The sequence below is a fragment of the Thalassophryne amazonica genome, chromosome 11 (assembly GCF_902500255.1).
Source record: "Thalassophryne amazonica chromosome 11, fThaAma1.1, whole genome shotgun sequence".
Lineage (NCBI taxonomy): Eukaryota > Metazoa > Chordata > Actinopteri > Batrachoidiformes > Batrachoididae > Thalassophryne > Thalassophryne amazonica.
This window is the reverse complement of record NC_047113.1, coordinates 43,601,019-43,621,276: the sequence shown is the minus strand read 5'-3', so window position 1 is coordinate 43,621,276 and position 20,258 is coordinate 43,601,019. Positions and strand designations below refer to the sequence as shown.

Genomic DNA, 20,258 nt, shown 5'->3' with positions numbered 1-20,258 from the left:
GTCCACTGAAGGTGGACAAACGTTGGACAACATGTCGGCAGACTTAGCTGTGACTGATGAATCTCAGAGCTCAATCAAATGCGATCAGCTCATTTCAGATGCTGTTTTGATGCCATCAGAATACGTAAACTGTGATCAGATGATGCAAAAACTGCATATAGACTGCCGTCAGATGTGCATCACATCTCGCTGGCGCCAAGAGTGTTTTGAACATGTGCAACAAACTCAGGACAGCCAAGCAAATGGGATCAAATATATAGATGCTCACAGGCTGCTGTCCGTTGGTCTTCAGACCGCACCTCAATATTTCCCGATTGTGGCAGATGTGTCATTCTGACGCAATTTGGCTTCAATTAGCGTATGTGTAATGAAAGTATTATTTTCAATGCATGCAGAATGCTGAAGAATTGACTGATGTCTGTGGTAAACGCTGATGTGAATGAATGATGCGCTATGACTCTTTCAACTTTTAACATAAGTTTGTCTTGCTGTGGCACAAAGCACCGGGGTCTATGGGGCCATTATTGTTGCAAATGTGTATTTCAATCTGTGTGTATGTAACCACATCCACAAATCTATATATATATATATAAAAAAAAGAAATCTGCGTGTGTGTGTGTATATTTGAATTCATGCGTGTAACCAGATTCACAAATATGTAAAAAGATCTGTGTGTGTGTGTGTGTGTGTGTGTGTAACCAGATCCACAAATGTGTAAAAAAAACAAAAAAAACAAATCTGTGTGTGTGTATTGGCTGTGCTCTTACACATGACTTTTGCTACACTCCTGCCGTGTTAGATCTGTAAATACGTGCAGCGATTTGTGTGTGTGTCTTGTTTGTGCTGTCGTGGTAATTCAGCTTCACACCATCAGGGGGCGGAATCACCAATGATATCGGTCACTCCTCCCGTTTTAAGGCTGGCCTCCACTGCAAGTTGGATGCAATGCATTCTGGGTAAGATGTACTGATAAATAAATGTGTCCTTATTCTGTAGATTGCAGTGCTTTATGCTACTGCTGTGGTGAACACGTTTAAGTTTTTTTTTTTGAGCTTGTTAAAATTGTGTCCATAGGTACTTTTGATGTCTAAATTATGAAACAACATGACACCATAAGTAAGTGGTTGGGTTGTTTAATATGCTTTGTGCTTTGTTGTGTTGTGCAGTGATGTTGGAATAATCCCAGAATTTCTCCTATTTGTTCACAAAAGCATGTTTTTGACTACACCAGCGCAAACTGGATTTGTTACGTGGTGAGAAACCCACACCGCTCGTCTGCCAGGCTACAAGTCAGTAACAGCCCAGCTTCTGTGAGATTAAACATTTCTCATCAAACAACCTTGACATGCATAGGAAAACCTACAGTCATCATTTCTGACACATCAGATGCATGTCTATGTGGTCTGCATGTTTGTTACGTGACTTGTTTATTTTAGCTGTGCATTGATTGCCAGGCGGAATTTCATATTCAGTTCATTTTGTATGTATACCTGCACATCACAGTGAATCTCACTGATTCTTCAGGGGAGCTTTGATGATGACTTGTGTGTGAAAAACCCAATAAACCATTTTAAGGGTTACAAGAAAAGAAAAAAAAGAAGAAGAATCCTTCAAAGGAAATGTCTCAAAAGCTAACAAGTGCGACCGCTGCATCCAAACGCCACATACCCGTTACTCCGACAGTGTAAACTGTGGGATGTGTAATCAGAGTTGTTTAATGCAGACATCTGGCTTGGACAGCATCACAGCGCTGTTAAATATTTACAGCTGGGACACAGTCTTTCACCTCATGAGGCGTCACCAAGTGGGTCGAATACCGGGCCCATCGCTCTTGCTTTAACCAGGAAAACCACGAGCTTAGCAAGCAACAGGCTGAGGACACGAGGATTTAGAATCCCCGTTTGTGAAAGGAAACATTTACAGACATGCTGGAGAGTGGTTACCAAGTCGAGGGCTCTGCAGAATTCAACGCCAGCCATCTGCTGGACGATGAGTCCAGCATTTTCTCTGCAGAAAATTACACAACCGGTGAGACGTGAGCTAACTGACCAAGCAAGGCAACGCTGAGACCTGCGCTCAGTTCCTTTGTACTGCTGAAATTAGTGAGTGGGAAAGGGCTGTTGCCAAAGCCACAGACAACACAATGAACATTCAATCAGCCTGCTGCCAGAAAAGAAAACACATGTGAGACGACGCTGGCCTGGCTCCAAGTACCAAGTGCCCCATCTAATGTTCTGATGAATTTACATCAGCCCTTGGGCTTTGCACCTGTTGAAGAGTCAGCTAATTTTCCATACACCTGCTCCAGCACATTGACTGACCCCTCTGTGAGGATCCATCTGGGCACACAGCCCAAGTCTGTGCATCAACTTCTGCCTGTTTAGGGAGAACTCTGAAAATATGGCAACATGACAGAATCAATCCTTCAGAAGTACAACAGTGAGAGTAGCATGTGTATAGGCTCAAACATTGCTACAATGGCAAATCACTATAAAATATCCGACACTAGCAATTACTTTTGCAGGTTCTAATTAATTGAATTTGAACCTAATTAATCTATCACAGTAATCATCAAATCTCCCAAAGCAGGTGGGCATGAGTAGCACATTATATGGTCTTGTTGTCTTGGTCTTGTTTGAAATCATGTCAGAAGGAGGAGATTACAGTACTCAGGACATTTCTCAGTCTGATGTGTGGCCGTATTTCTACAAGGATGCTGAGGGGCAGTGCAGAACATGTCTTGAAAAAAGATGGAAATACTTTAAATCTCCTGACCCATCTCTGTGACAATCACCCACAAATTTATAGCCAATGCAAAGTAAGGGAACAGTTAGCTCAAACGCATGACGTTGGGATTTCGGTTTGAGGGATAATGCCATGTCTTTCTAAATTGTAAATAAGTTAATGTAAACACTCTTTCGGCAATATTATGTTAATATTATGCTATTAATTTAATATGACAAACATTTAAAACTTGGTAAAACTATTTCAGTTTGTGTAGCAATGCTTTTTGAACCTTCTGAATAGAAAGGCTTTAACCTACACAATTATTTAAATACTTCAAGATAAAGACATTTTTAAGGGGACAGCTTTTTTGTGGGCTTTTGTCAATTACTCTAATTACTTGCACTGAATGGAATCAGCCAGGGCTGCACAGTCCGGACAGCAGCTGCTGGTAGCTTCAAGTAGAGGTGTTTTGCACATTTTCACCTTTTCTTTGCCTTTATCCCAAATTGATGTCATAACCTACATCTTTGTTTGATAACATTACTGACTCTAACAGCCATAATCATTTTTTGGCTTCCCTCATTCTACCTGTCTTGAATTTAAAGACAGAACCCCAAACAGACCCAGTAATGTCCGAACTTAGATATTATGTTAAAAGATATTTCTTCACATCCCACTATAGTTATGCAGAAAAGTTGAAGTAAAAATATTTTTTATATGGCTCATCAATTAAACTTAGTGCAGAGCTGTAGTAAAACTTAATCCCAAATTAATACTGACAAACATTTAAGTTGTTAATATTATTATTCTAAGTAGTATTTTGGAGTTTGAAAAAAAAAATGTCTTCAAAAGAGGACCTTTAATATAGAGGTGTAGTGGGGGGGCAAGTCCCCAAAACAACACACTCCTTCACTCTGGATCTGCCCCTGGTTTGCAGTCTGAGCGGGTAGAATGGAGAAGTTGGAACGCATGATCGAATTGAGAGGTAAGAAGGTTTTATCAGAGCTTTTACATCATGCCATCCTCAGACAGAGATTTTAGGTGTATTTGGAGAGAGAAAGAGAAAAAAAAGCATTAGTATTTGTTGTTAATACGTCGCGGGTCATTAGCTATTTTTGGATTAACCACAGTGAGGACACACAGAGTGGCACAGAAAAGTGTAAAAATGTCTTTGTCAAACTCACTGCAGGTGCACTGCTCTTTGCTTGCTGTGAGACAGAGGAATAAGAGGAACTGTTTTTTTTCAACTCGGAGCTGCTGCGCAGAACAGCAGACTCACTGCATAAAATGCTGATATGTCACAAATACGGGGACATAATTACTGGTGCATGTAATGAAAGTCGTGGCAAAAGCTCACAAACCCATGATATAACACCACTCTCAACAACACTAAACAGACACAGCTGATCATCATCAGTTGTCTAATAAGACCCCACCCCCAACTTTATAAAAAAAATATCATTGGATCTGCATTGATCTCATACAACCCCTGGCAAAAATTATGGAATCACCGGCCTCGGAGGATGTTCATTCAGTTGTTTAATTTTGTAGAAAAAAAGCAGATCACAGACATGACACAAAACTAAAGTCATTTCAAATGGCAACTTTCTGGCTTTAAGAAACACTATAAAAAAATCAGGAAAAAAAATTGTGGCAGTCAGTAACGGTTACTTTTTTAGACCAAGCAGAGGGAAAAAATTATGGAATCATGAAAAACAAAAGAACGCTCCAACACATCACTAGTATTTTGTTGCACCACCTCTGGCTTTTATAACAGCTTGCAGTCTCTGAGGCTTGGACTTAATGAGTGACAAACAGTACTCTTCATCAATCTGGCTCCAACTTTCTCTGATTGCTGCTGCCACATCAGCTTTGCAGGTTGGAGCCTTGTCATGGACCATTTTCTTCAACTTCCACCAAAGATTTTCAACTGGATTAAGATCCGGACTATTTGCAGGCCATGACATTGACCCTATGTGTCTTTTTGCAAGGAATGTTTTTGCAGTTTTTGCTCTATGCCAAGATCAATCAATCAATCAATCAATTTTTTTAATATAGCGCCAAATCACAACAAACAGTTGCCCCAAGGCGCTTTATATTGTAAGGCAAGGCCATACAATAATTATGTAAAACCCCAACGGTCAAAACGACCCCCTGTGAGCAAGCACTTGGCTACAGTGGGAAGGAAAAACTCCCTTTTAACAGGAAGAAACCTCCAGCAGAACCAGGCTCAGGGAGGGGCAGTCTTCTGCTGGGACTGGTTGGGGCTGAGGGAGAGAACCAGGAAAAAGACATGCTGTGGAGGGGAGCAGAGATCGATCACTAATGATTAAATGCAGAGTGGTGCATACAGAGCAAAAAGAGAAAGAAACAGTGCATCATGGGAACCCCCCAGCAGTCTACGTCTATAGCAGCATAACTAAGGGATGGTTCAGGGTCACCTGATCCAGCCCTAACTATAAGCTTTAGCAAAAAGGAAAGTTTTAAGCCTAATCTTAAAAGTAGAGAGGGTGTCTGTCTCCCTGATCTGAATTGGGAGCTGGTTCCACAGGAGAGGAGCCTGAAAGCTGAAGGCTCTGCCTCCCATTCTACTCTTACAAACCCTAGGAACTACAAGTAAGCCTGCAGTCTGAGAGCGAAGTGCTCTATTGGGGTGATATGGTACTACGAGGTCCCTAAGATAAGATGGGACCTGATTATTCAAAACCTTATAAGTAAGAAGAAGAATTTTAAATTCTATTCTAGAATTAACAGGAAGCCAATGAAGAGAGGCCAATATGGGTGAGATATGCTCTCTCCTTCTAGTCCCCGTCAGTACTCTAGCTGCAGCATTTTGAATTAACTGAAGGCTTTTTAGGGAACTTTTAGGACAACCTGATAATAATGAATTACAATAGTCCAGCCTAGAGGAAATAAATGCATGAATTAGTTTTTCAGCATCACTCTGAGACAAGACCTTTCTGATTTTAGAGATATTGCGCAAGATGAAAAATGATTTCATCATCCCCAAACATCCTTTCAATTGATGGGATAAGAAAAGTGTCCAAAATATCAACATAAACTTGTGCATTTATTGATGATGTAATGACAGCCATCTCCCCAGTGCCTTTACCTGACATGCAGCCCCATATCATCAATGGCTGTGGAAATTTACATGTTCAGGTTTTGGGGATGAAAATTTACAGGGTGATTCCATAATTTATTCCTCAGAATTGAGTGAGTCCATATTTTTTTCCCTCTGCATGGTCTAAAAAAGTAACTGTTACTGACTGCCACAATTATTTTTCCTGATTTCTTATAGTGTTTCTTAAAGCCAGAAAGTTGCCATTTGAAATGACTTTAGTTTTGTGTCACTGTAATCTGCTTTTTTTCTACAAAATTAAACATGCTCCGAGGCTGGTGATTCCATAATTATTGCCAGGGGTTGTACATAGTCTTTATATATGGCCTTGAAGTTCTCCGTCATAGTGATGGAGAACTTTAATTCCTGTAATCAAGTTGTAAAATTTTCAGACTGTTACATCTCTTATACACACACACACACACACACACACACTGCAGTAGGAGTTTTATTTATTTAAGCTATTGTATATGTTGACTGGAAATATGACAGTGTTACATACACAGGAGAATCTGAAGCTGTCGTTCTGGCCTTGTAGAGCAGTGTTTCGCAAACTTTTTCAGATCAAGAACAACTTAATCAAAAAAAAAAAAACACAACACCTCATGGACCACAGAGCTTCCCAAATACTCAACAACAATAGGTCTACTTACCACTCCGACAGAATATTACAATAGTATCGTACTACGTACTTGACTCTGGAGTAATTTTAAACAGTCTGAGAAACACTATTAAGTTAGAATACGATATTAATTTAAAATGTAATATTTTAGCAATATACTCATGGACCACTAGGGGTTACTCGTACTTATGTCCTAAGTGGTGCAACTAGGCTGTCCCATTTCAAAGGCTGCTTATGAACATACAACAAGTGTATCCTTCATGGCCCAAACAATCCCATGAGTCATTGTGCAATTTCCCATGCACTTGAAGACAAAACAGTTGGAAACTTAAAAAAAATATTCATCAGGAAAGTAAGTACTGAAAAATTATTATTAAACCTTGGGGTCTGCCCACTAGCTTGGTGGGGAAAGGTAATAACACAACAGCAAAATACTCAGTGGGCTAGATAGTCCCCTTTCAGAATGGTTTGTTCCAGCCTCTGCTGTGTGGACTGAAGAGTTTTGTGGTACCAGCCTCTTAGAAAGGCACAGACCCTGAATTGGGAAACAGCCATTAAACTTGGGTTAGGCTAACAGGTACCTCAGTCAATCAAAAATGGGAAAACTGTTTTGTGGAACAGATCCAGCAACTACACTCAACAAAAATATAAACACAACACTTTTGGTTTTGCTCCCATTTTGTATGAGATGAACTCAAAGATCTAAAACTTTTTCCACATATACAATATCACCATTTCTCTCAAATATTGTTCACAAACCAGTCTAAATCTGTGATAGTGAGCACTTCTCCTTTGCTGAGATAATCCATCCCACCTCACAGGTGTGCCATACCAAGATGCTGATTAGACACTATGATTAGTGCACAGGTGTGCCTTAGACTGCCCACAATAAAAGGCCACTCTGAAAGGTGCAGTTTTATCACACAGCACAATGCCACAGATGTCACAAGATTTGAGGGAGCGTGCAATTGGCATGCTGACAGCAGGAATGTCAACCAGAGCTGTTGCTCGTGTATTGAATGTTCATTTCTCTACCAGAAGCCATCTCCAAAGGCGTTTCAGAGAATTTGGCAGTACATCCAACCAGCCTCACAACCGCAGACCACGTGTAACCACACCAGCCCAGGACCTCCACATCCAGCATGTTCACCTCCAAGATCATCTGAGACCAGCCACTCAGACAGCTGCTGAAACAATCGGTTTGCATAACCAAAGAATTTCTGCACAAACTGTCAGAAACCGTCTCAGGGAAGCTCATCTGCATGCTCGTCGTCCTCATCGGGGTCTCGACCTGATTCCAGTTCGTCGTCGTAACCGACTTGAGTGGGCAAATGCTCACATTCGCTGGCGTTTGGCACGTTGGAGAGGTGTTCTCTTCACGGATGATGCGAAGGAGATGTGTTGCACTGCATGAGGCAAATGGTGGTCACACCAGATACTGACTGGTATCCCCCCCAATAAAACAAAACTGCACCTTTCAGAGTGGCCTTTTATTGTGGACAGTCTAAGGCACACCTGTGCACTAATCACGGTGTCTAATCAGCATCTTGGTATGGCACACCTGTGAGGTGGGATGGATTATCTCAGCAAAGGAGAAGTGCTCACTATCACAGATTTAGACTGGTTTGTGAACAATATTTGAGGGAAATGGTGATATTGTGTATGTGGAAAAAGTTTTAGATCTTTGAGTTCATCTCATACAAAATGGGAGCAAAACCAAAAGTGTTGCGTTTATATTTTTGTTGAGTATATAAATGTCTGAATATCTGCTTTACGGCAGAAATCCAAACTCATATTAAAGGAACTGTGTATCTATTCTGTTCAGTACTGGAACTAGTCTACTTCAAAAATGTAACCTGATTAGATTTGGATACTCCACAACACATGCAGAAGTGTGCAAAGTCTTGCCAAGATATTAGAAGTGGCTGATCATAAATTTACAAGTTGGACCTTATCAGAAGTATTGTTCATATTTCAAACTCTTGCAACTCTTTATCAAAGAGTATTTGCGTATTTCTGATGAGACACCTGAGACCTCATCTTAGAATCTCATTCTGAACTGAATCCAGATGGGTGCAGCACACTCCCAAGAGTGGGTGCCAAATTCAGAGGCATAGCAATTTATGATTTGGTTCACCTTATGATATTGCATGGACATATACAAACAGAACTACCAGAACAATACCTGGGCTGTGATTCATCCGGGTCCAGACATACAGCAGCAACCTATTTGAATGTATTTTGATAGGTGCTAACAAAATGGTCAATTGTACATTTAAAAAAGTGGCCTCTGAGCTTTTAAATGATGGCCGTGCCATCAATATCCAAAATCATCAGTATGATTTTGGAGACTTTGTCACTTGTCACTTTATTCATCAGTTGTTTTTAGAATGCTTGCTTCTGTTCTATACAACTAATTTCTATTAAGTATTTAGCTCAATCTTTCAAACACACAGCCTTTGAAGGCAGAAATAGCCAACATTCATGATCAGGGCACAGAATGTGACGGGTCACAGAGCTGCGTGTAACACCTGGGCCGGTTCAGGTCAGGTGTCAGACGTTAACAGCTGAACCACACACACTGCTGTATCTGCGTGTAAACACAGCTGTAAAACCCTGGTGACAGGCTACTGTAAAATAAGTTATTTAGAAACATGCCATGACAGAGCAGACACAAAAACCTGACACCGTCACGCGCAACCGGAGGACTGAATGAACACGAACAGTCTCCGCGCGAGGAACGACAACAACGCCGCGCGCCACTTAGCCAGGCTCACAAATAGACTTTTCGTTTTTTAAATTTATATATACATGTTTTTCCAGTTACCTCATGACCCTGTCCACGGCTGCCGGAGTCCACTCGCGGCTGTCCGGGGGTTAACACCGCCGGGTCAGCCGGGTCAAGTGTCAACACAGAGTCCCGTTTCTGGTGGGTAATTTCCCGTTTCATTTCGGACCGGAGGTCCAAGTAGCAGACGAGTGTGACTGCGTGCAGAGACAGCGACAGCACGAATAATCCCAGGAAAATGACACTGCTGCTCCTGCTCCGACACTTCTTGGTGCATGTGCACGGGGCAACTGTGGGCATCACTGTGTCCGTGAAGTCCTCCGAGCAGGAACCGCCGCAGACCATCGTGGGGACAGAACGGGAGCTTTATCTTGGCATAATCAGCCCGTTAGCGTGACGCGAACGGCGGCTTTTCATTAGCGTAGACAATCATAATAAGCAGCCGCAGGTCGCTGCAAACTTCTCCCAGTATCTGTAGTAACGACAGGAACCGCCCACGACGGCTGTGATTGGTCAGGGACGGTTACGAGTCTGACACAAGCCGGTCATCGGGCTGGAGCACGGGAGCAGTGACGGAGCGACACCTAATGGCCAAGGTGAGATCCTGCAACTCTTGGGGAAGCGGCCAGGATAACAGCTCGGACCAATCGATTCTAATCGATAAACTATTAATAATCACATTAGATCTCTTGGAAAGAAATGCTGGCGCTCAAACACCACACGTTCCAGCTCAGCTCTTTTGTACCAGGAGTCGCATTTATTCATTAATTTGTTTAAAGACAAAGTGTACTCTTTAAAATCCAAACATTTTGACAGTGTCAAATGATAAAATAGGTGGGGGTTAAACAGATATGGGATTTGTACTCAAATCACACATGGATTATGTGTGTTTAACTTGGTAGATTTACTGTATTCATAATTTAACCTTTCATTTAATTTGAAAGTAATTCTAATGTTTTTCGTAGCAAAAGACTGTCTTTAAAACCTTTCAACTTGAATAGTAATTTTTAGCTGTTTCTGCAGTTGTTTTATGTTCATGTAAATTACTTTGTACATGTAAATTAATAATGCTGTACTTCTCATAAGAAAATACCTTGAAAATAAACTCAATAATCATAATGATAATCACACAGCCAAATGACAGACCAGGAAATATCTTTGTGAAGCTTGTTCGTGAAATACTGAAAGAGAAATCTTGAAAGAGATGAATGGTGGAAGAAATGAGGTGACTGGAATAAAAAAACAAACAAACAAAAAAACAAGATCATCATCAACAACAAACTAAATTAGGTCTAGATCTCCCCCAAAATGTAATAAACTTTTTCCTGTCTCTCGGAGCATCTCTTCACCAAATTTTCAGAGAAATCACTTTTGTTCTCTGTGAGTATTAATAATAATAATAACAACAGCAATACTAATATCAATAATAACAATAACAACAATGATATAAATATCAATAATAATACTAATAATAATGATGACAGCAACATGTTTAAGGTGTACCCCACCTTTCGCCCAATGAACACTGGGATAGGCTTTGGCGCCCCCCCGCCATGACCCTTAATTGGTGAATGTCAGTATGGAAAATGAATGAATTATTATTATTAAAAACGACAACAACATTTTCATCTGAAATCATCAGCTCAGATGTTTTAAATGTGTTTCCTAGCAAATACAAATCATTAAACTAAAGCTTCTAATTTACTTTCTTCTCTTTTTAGCATAATGTATTTTTATGTTTTTGAACCTGAGTACGCCAAAGTTCATGAGCATTTGGATGTGTTTGTTGTCACCTCCACACCAGTTTTGATTACTGTTGCTTTAAATTTAAATCATAGAAACTAGATCAAAAGTAGTTGGAGAGCACAGCAACACCATAATTCAAAATATTAAGTGCATAGGGAAAAGGTAACATGGGCTTTTAAACAGTCAAGTTCAGTAACAATGGAATATCTGAACCCATTTCCAGCAAATGAATCATTTTTACCCCAGGCCAAAATACGGCCATTGGGTATTGCAAAGACTTTGCGTACGTCTGTCTGTCTGTGCTCAGCATAAGTCCAGTCCTATTACTGCCAGGGTCTTCAAATTCACAGGTGGCATTCTTAGGAGCACAGACCTTGGACAAGTTAGAAGATGACTAACCTTGACCTATTTTAAGAGGTCAAAAGGTCACACTCTCATTCCTATGTTTATGCTCATGTGGCAGAGGGTATTTTAGCATTGAGTTATATTTTCTATATATCAACATAGGACTGTAAAGGTGCCATTGACCTTTGACCTTGATCATTAATTGATCCTAACCCAGATCAAATCACCTTTTCCCATCCATAGGCCCAAAATATCTGGCAAGTTTGATCAAAATCAGATTGTGCAATCTTTGATATCATGTGTAGAGAGCTATATAGAGAGCAAGGCAGCCTGTAGTCTGTCTCTGAGCCACATTAAATCACTGGCAAAAGGTAAGATTTTATAATGCTTCCAGTCAGTCCCCATTAAACTGATCTGAGCTGTTTCCGTGACTGTGTTGTGGTGGATCAACAGTTTGCAGATTTTCATTCTCACGGATTAGAATGACTTCCAGAGGACGGGAAGAATTCATCAGTGAAGTCACTTGCTGATGTGAATGGTCGGGGTGAAAACGTGGACTCTTTCGTCTTTCCACAGCAGGTGATTGGACGTCTCTGTTGTCGGAACATCTGTTACTTCCCTCACACTTCTTAATTTATGATTACTACTCTGCAGCACTTTTGGGTAAGACGTAACATTTGGTGTCACTCCCATAAATCATTAATATTGTTTTATTTTCTTTTGTGCGACTATGAATGAGAGCGGTGGCGTTGATGTAATTATTTATGTATATTTCACATGTTTTAGGGCTTAGGCATGCCATTTTTCATTGGCGTGCTTACGTTTGGCAGTTTGTTTTGTTATGTGGGTGGCACGATGCCAGCGGCGCATGCGTGGTGGTCCCCGTTTGACTGCCATCAAATACTCTTTTTTTTTAAGAATAGAGCTTGAAAAGTGCAGTAAATGTTGCACAGCCTTGTTATTGGAAAAGAACAAGAGGCTGTTGATTTCGTGATATCACCAAAGACTGGAAAAAGTGCTGTGAATTCTGTTCTCACACAGAATCCACATTATATAATTATGTCTAATTGCATCTGGACCCCGTCAAGTTCAACATGGTGTGATAACTGAGCAGGAAGACAATCAATGTCACTGCGAGGTCAGTACCGCTCTGTGTACACCACCATCAGATACTCTAAACAAGTGTCAGTCAGTTGAACTTGGGAAATAGTTTATATTTTGTTATGAATAAGAAGCCAGCTGAGGACAATGCTTTAACAAGATTGGATGTGGCACTGCGGTTTCTACGTTTTCAACATTCAAAGCCGACCTTAATTTTCTTCTTTTCAGATGCAGGCACTTTGATCTCCGAAGCAAAGAACCAGAGGTAGCCTGTGGATCCTTCTGTCCTTGAGTCATATGGATGATGAAACCAGTGCAGTGAGCAAAGCTGAAAATTGGGGCCTGATGGATCACCAGCTTAGATTAGTTTTCAGCCAAGTGTCACAACACATCTGTCTTTATTTCCTTGGGACACAACTTGACATTTGCATGCGCATCACACACACACACACACACACACACACACACACACACACACACACACACACACACACACACACACACACACACACACACACACACACACACACACACACACAGTGATGTGAATGTACACCAACAGGGGCCGATTACTGATTTTCACTTGGTATTTTTTGGTGAGGGAAAATTAGGGAAATTACTTTCTGCAATTAAAAATGTGAAATATTTCAACACCTTTCCAGAATTTTGGGGGTTGATTGTGCTCAGTTGTGCAATTTCATCACCCTCAAACTTATTTCTTCCACCTCATCTGCCGTTAAAGTTATTTTCATCGTCTGCCACTGAAGGGCAGCATTGCCAAGCCATAAATCAGCTGAGCTGAGTGCCAGCGTCTCGCTCTTGAACTGGAACGTAGAACATATAACAGGTTGGTGGGTTAATGAAATGCAAATGACATCTCATTCAGAGCGCAGCTTTATAGTCAGATATAACGTCTCTATGGACTATTGATCTCAAATTAAACATTCTTTTTTCTTTTTCTCCTTGGAAGCCATTTCCCCATTGTTAGAGTATAAGACAGAAAAATCAGACAGGGAGACATTCAAAGTTACCCTCATAGGGACCCGTGACTGAGATCTCAATTTAAGCGTGTTTGTCACAGTTTGCAACCTAGCAGCAGGCGCAATGACTCTGAGAGGCAGATAGTTTGGTCCTGGAATAGTTGCCTCCACCAAGGATGTTATGTTTTCATGCACATCTGTGTGTTTGTTTATTTGCAGGATTGACAAAACCAATTAATTTATTACAACTCAAGGAAGAATGCATTACATTTTGGTGTGGAACTGAGCAGATCAAAGACATCAAGCAGAATCAATGTTCAGTGATCAGGATCAAAGGTAAACCTTCAGGTCAGTGCTCAGGATCAAAGATAAACAATCAGGATCAAAGAAGTGTTGAGGCTCAAAGGTCAGTGATCAGGATCAAAGATCACCAGCCAGGATCAAATAAGTGTTCAGGATCAAAAGTTAGTGATCAGAATCAAAGCTCAACAATCAGCATCAAAGGATGGTAAATGGACTGCATTTATAGAGCACATTTCCATCTATACCACAAGTTCAAAGCTTTACAATGATGTTTCACATTCACCCATCCACACAGACACACTCCGATGTCAGGGTGCCGCCATGCAAGGTGCTCACTACACTCTGGAAGCAATTTAGAGATTAAGGAACTTGCACAAGAGCCCATAGTAATTTTTTGGCCAGATGGCAGTTTGAATATAGGATCCTCTGGTCTCAGGCCCACTGCTTAACCACTAGACCATCACCTCCCATGATGGGCTAGTGTTCAAGTTCAGAGGTCAGTGATCAGGATCCAAGCTTGACAATCAGGGTGAAAGAAGTGTTCAGGCTCAAAGGTCAGTGATCATAATCAAAGCCCAGCAATTAGGATCAAAGAAGTGTTTCAGTCCCAAAAGGCGGCCATCAGGATCAAAAGTCATCTTTCAGGTTCAAAGGTCAGCGATCAGGATCACAATTCTGTAATCTTAATCAAAAATCAACATTCAGGTCCAAAGGTCAGTAATCAGGATCAACACGAAGGACCAAATATAAACATTAAACTTCAAAGGCCAGTGATCAGGTTCAAAGTTCAGCAGTCAGGATAGAATCACAGTTCAGCAATCAGGATGAAATCTCAAGGACATGATCAAAGATGAGTAAACAGGAACGAGGATCAGGATCACAGGTCAGCAATCGGAAACAAAGGTCAGTGATTAGAATCAAGGTCACAATCAGGTTAAAAGGTGATGAGTCAGGAACCCATGACTGTCTATCCATTGGGGTGCTTTGGTCCAGGTCCAGATAATGATCCAGATGTCATGGACATGAATGTTTTCAGACAGCGTCTGTCCACTCAAAAGCACTAAGGACTGGAATTTGTTTGGCTGAGGTGTACACAGCTGAAACCATGACTGTAACTGTCAATGTAATATTTTACTGTGTGTGTGCGTTGTGCCTGCTCTTGCAATAATTGTGAGGAAAGCGATAGTTACCTGACTAAGAATATGTAAAGACTCTTATAGTCATAGAATAGGTGGTAGGTACATTATTGATTTATTACAATGGTTGTTGAGATACCTGTGTATTCATGCCAGCTATTGTAATAATTACTGCAACAGTGACAGTTGCAACAGAGCACTCTAACAACAAGTGCCCTTCTATTTAAACACAGGCATCCCCTATAATGTAACCATTTGACAATAGTTGTGTTTTGGAGTTGGTAGGTATGAAGAAGTGCTCTTAGCAATTCACTCTATCATTTCATTTTGTTTTTGGGGCTAAATAATTTCTCATTGTTCCCATCTATAGAAAGAGGACATCAGATGGCCCAAGGCTAAAGGTCAAATTCAAGAGCATTGCTGTCTGACTCATCTCTATATTTACTGTTGCCTTGTTTCAGAAAATACACTAAAAATATACGTGACTTTATAACATTTGGCAGTTAAGACAGTTTCCCCACAATTTCCCCCTCAGAAAAAGCAAGAATAATTTTTATAGCATCTCGGGGCTTTAATGCAGCATTCATAAATGCTGCCACTCTATCCTCTCTGAGCTTATAACAAGATTTAGAGGCTTTCCCTGCCAGATGATAGAGTTTTAGGCGCTCCTATATTTTGCTGTGGAAAGTTGAGTGGTGGGCTGGTGTTTGGCTCACGGCTTCAGCAAAGCTGCTGGAAGAAGAGGGTTGCTTGGTCTTGAATGAAGACATCCTGTACCTGCTGTAGAAAACTCTGATTTCATCACTTCCATTTCAATGTCTCTCCCATTAATAGGAGAGTACAGACTAAAACCGACTTTCAGTCGCCATTACGGGGAATTGAATCTGAGCTAAAATGATTTATAGAGTGGTATAATTGCATATAACAGTAAATTGTTTAAGATTCTGCATGTTAAGCTCTCTGGAGTCATCGTTTCTGCACTTTGGATTGTGGAGGTGTAACCTTGGCTCAGTGATATGCCGTGGCATTTGATTTCCTACCTATAAATCTTGTGTAAATTGGCTCGCATCTTCCATTTCCCCCCCAACAATGATTAATTAATTCTCATTGTTGGTGTCTGTCTTAAAGGGGAACAGAAATGCTTTTAGAGCATTTATTTGTGCATTCCTTGGTAAAAATTAAGTGTTGTTCATACACTTGCAGAATGTTTGGGCGCAGTGTAGATAATATTATTTGAATCAAATTTGCCACTAAATTGACATGTAAATCGCCATTGGCTGAAGTCAGTGGAGGGCACTTTCCGGTTGACGTCACTGGTTGGGGTGTCCTTTGTTGGGGATGGGTGCAGTCGAGATCCAACATGATGAGCAACGCATCGCTGCGCAAACAAAAACAGAAGGCAAGTGATTCGGGTGTTTATAGTATCGTCCCTGGCTGCACAAATGACTTTTACAAAAGCAAAGCAGTAGGTAGAAAGGTTCATTTCCACCATTTGCCACTCTCAAAGCTGGACTGAGCTCGCTCATTGAAGTTCTGTTCTTCTCGTCAAGAAAGAGGTGGAATATACTGTAAAGCTGGGCATGTTGACAAAGCCACAAATGGAGGAACAAGGGAGACAATATTTCCTTCCATAAGTAAGTGGTTTTGGTTTTTTGTCACTTTGTCCATGACATATTGTTGATAAAACAGGTGTATGTTTCCTGTCCGTGTCTGTGTCGTCCGTGTCCTCGGACTACATTTACACACACCACTCACACACACAGAGATGTGCACACACACCACTGACTTCATGAATGAAACTTGGTTAATAAAGGATAATTGTGTAAAAATATTATATATACAGTGAGGAAAATAAGTATTTGAACACCCTGCGGTTTTGCAAGTTCTCCCGCTTAAAAATCATGGAGGGGTCTGAAATTTTCATTTTAGGTGCATGTCCACTGTGAGAGACATAATCTAATAAAAAGAAAATTCGGAAATCACAATGTATGATTTTTTTAATAATTTATTTGTATGTTACTGCTGCAAATAAGTATTTGAACACCTATCAACCAGCAAGAATTCTGGCTCACACAGACCTGTTAATTTTTCTTTAAGAAGCCCTCTTATTCTGCACACTTTACATGTATTACTTGCACCTGTTTGAACTTGTTACCTGTATAACAGGGGCGTAGGCAGAAATCATAAAACGGGTGGGCCCAGAAAAAAATCAGACGGGCCTAACCTTTGGGGTTGTAGGTAAGGTGTAGGTATTATAATACACCGTTTGAAAAAGTATGCCTCGTTTGGACATCGCAAGCAACGTTATCAGCCTACAGCACTGGCAAAGTGAGCACACAGACACTACACGTCAGACACAAGTACTCTTCATGGATAATGCATTCTGTGTTTTATGTGATTTGTGTCCTTTTGTAAATTGTTCTCTTCCCTGTGAAGCGATAATGTAGTGCAACGCTTAAGACAAATTTCCCTGATGGGACAATAAAGTTGACCTTGACCTTGAATGCAAGCTGCAGTGCAGCCCCCCCACACACACACATTCAGTGCAAGCCTGGTAGCGTACTTGGCTGGGCCTAAACCCAAAACGTCAATAGGTATTTAAATAAGGCATTGTTTCAAAAATGAATTCCAAGTTTAATGATGAACACATCTCAGCCAACTGCACAGATGCTGTGTGCACAGTTACACAGACGCAAAGTGTCAGACAGAAGCACCCCATGGACAATGCAAGCAGCAACGCAATGCTTAGTCATGTAAAGTCCTTTAAAATAAAAATTCAAAACATATCCGCAACATGAAAACAGGTTGGCTCAGCGGCCAAATTATAAAATTGATAAACAATGGAAACCATGGCTCGGCGGCCAAATTAAAAACCATCAGAACGGACACCAACATGATTTGTGGCAGTTGCAATATAATATTAACAGTTAGGCCTATTTAGAAGAAAAAAGTAATTAATGGTCTCACACTTACATTTGATGAATCCTTTTAATGCTACAGCAGAAGACGACAGGGTTTTTTGTTGAACTCTCTTATCACGTCATCGTAGTCCAACGATTCGGTCAGTTCTTTTCCAAGAGAAAGCACGGAGAGTGCATTCAGTCTGTGAGTCAACATGGATGTTCTGGTGGACGTTTTTATCTGATTAACAGTAGAAAACAGCTGTTCGAAGGTGCATGTTGTTATTGGCATTGTGATGAGGGCCCGCTGAAGACTATTTATTTGAGGAAAAATGTGGTCCCTCGTTTATCGCTGGAGTTACGTTCAAAAATAACCCGCGATAAGCAAAATCCGCGAAGTAGTCAGCGCTGTTTTTTGCAATTATTATCGATGTTTTAAGGCTGTAAAACCCCTCACTACACACTTTATACACTTTTCTCAAACAGGCATTAACATTTTCTCACTTTTCTCTCTTGTGTAAAGACTGTTTTTTCTTCTGGGCGAGAAGATTATAAACAGACACACGCAGAACACAATGCGCAGCTCTCCCTTCGCTCACTGCCTCCGGAGGTACAGATGCGGGACCCGCAAAGAATCCAAGTCCTCTCTCGGTGGCCACAGAGCTCTGCGGCTGCGGTCAACATCTGGATCAAAACAACGAGTGTAGTCTCTGGACCTGTTGCCAGATTTGGCACAATTCCGCACAGCAGACAGGAGGGCGGTGTGAGTGGCCCGCTGCTGCATTTATCGAGCCCGCAGAAAGCGCATCGGAGGCAGTGAAAGCAATCGCGGTGATGCCGACTGGTGCCGCGACCGGCCCGCCTGATAAGGACGCAGAACACAATGCGCCGTTTATAAAAAAAGCATGCAAAATTGCACTAAAAAAAATCCGCGAAACTGCGAGGCCGCGAAAGGTGAACCGCGTTATAGCAAGGGAGCACTGTACTCTGAAAATGAATTAATAAAAATCACAGAAGATGAACCAGATTTTTTTGACAAAATTTATTAATTGTCGCTCAGTGCTAATGCAATACCATATCATAGGAATACAATGAGGCAACAACAGGTGACTGTCGAGTGTCGACTCAGCCTTCTCATTGGATGGGGCGGGCCTGGCTGACAAGTGGGCGGGCCCAGGCCCATCCAGGCCCACCCCTGGCCACGCCTAAGCTGTATAAAAGACACCTGTTCAACACTCAATTAATCACACTCCAACCTGTCCACCATAGCCAAGACCAAAGAGCTGTCTAAGGACACCAGGAACAAAACTGTAGACCTGCACAAGGCTGGGATGGACTACAGGACGACAGGCAAGCAGCTGGGTAGAAGACAACAACTGTTATGATTATTTATTACAAAGTGGAAGAAACACAAGATGACTGTCAATCTCCCTCGGTCTGGGATTCCATGCAAGATCTCACTTTGTAGGGTAAGGATGATTCTGAGAAAGCTCAGAACTACACAGGAGGACCTGGTCAATGACCTGAAGAGAGCTGGGACCACAGTCACAAAGATTACATTAGTAACACATGATGCTGTCATGGTTTAAAATGTTGGACTCCTTACCATCCATTATTTGTAAAAAAAAAAAAAAAAAAAAAAAAATATATATATATATATATATATATATATATATATATGCAGGGGTGGTGGCCAAGTGGTTAATGCACTTGGTTTCAGTTCAGAAGGCTCCGGGTTCAAATCCCACCCCTGCCATATTTCTCCATGTAATGTGGAGTTGCCTCAGGAAGGGCATCTGGCAAAAAAACCTGTGCCAATTCAACATGCAGATCCACCTTGGATTTGCTGTGGTGACCCCGAGTGCAAACAAGGAAGCAGCCGAAGGGACTTACTATACAGTAGTGTTCAGAATAATAGCAGTGCTATGTGACTAAAAAGATTAATCCAGGTTTTGAGTATATTTCTTATTGTTACATGGGAAACAAGGTACCAGTAAATTCAGTAGATTCTCACAAATCCAACAAGACCAAGCATTCATGATATGCACACTCTTAAGGCTATGAAATTGGGCTATTAGTTAAAAAAAAAAGTAGAAAAGGGGTGTTCACAATAATAGTAGCATCTGCTGTTGACGCTACAAACTCACTATTACACTATTATGTTCAAACTGCTTTTTGAGCAATCCTGTGAATCACTAAACTAGTATTTAGTTGTATAACCACAGTTTTTCATGATTTCTTCAAATCTGCGAGGCATTAATTTTGTTGGTTTGGAACCAAGATTTTGCTCATTTACTAGTGTGTTTGGGGTCATTGTTGAAACACCCATTTCAAGGGCATGTCTTCTTCAGCATAAGGCAACATGACCTCTTCAAGTATTTTGACATATTCAAACTGATCCATGATACCTGGTATGCGATATATAGGCCCAACACCATAGTAGGAGAAACATGCCCATATCATGATGCTTGCACAATCATGCTTCACTG

The 20,258-nt window shown here is 41.0% G+C and overlaps 1 protein-coding gene across 3 annotated transcripts in view; it reads right to left on the bottom strand.

The window, feature by feature from the left end:
* eda (ectodysplasin A) overlaps positions 1-9,719 on the bottom strand; it is a 42,568-nt gene extending 32,849 nt beyond the window's left edge. For all 3 annotated transcript variants that reach the window (XM_034181809.1, XM_034181810.1, XM_034181811.1), the window contains exon 1: positions 9,298-9,719. In XM_034181809.1, the coding sequence (XP_034037700.1) occupies positions 9,298-9,603 (306 nt within the window). In that variant the 5' untranslated portion in view covers positions 9,604-9,719. The remainder of the gene's footprint in view (positions 1-9,297) is intronic.
* Between the last annotated feature and the right edge of the window lie 10,539 nt (positions 9,720-20,258).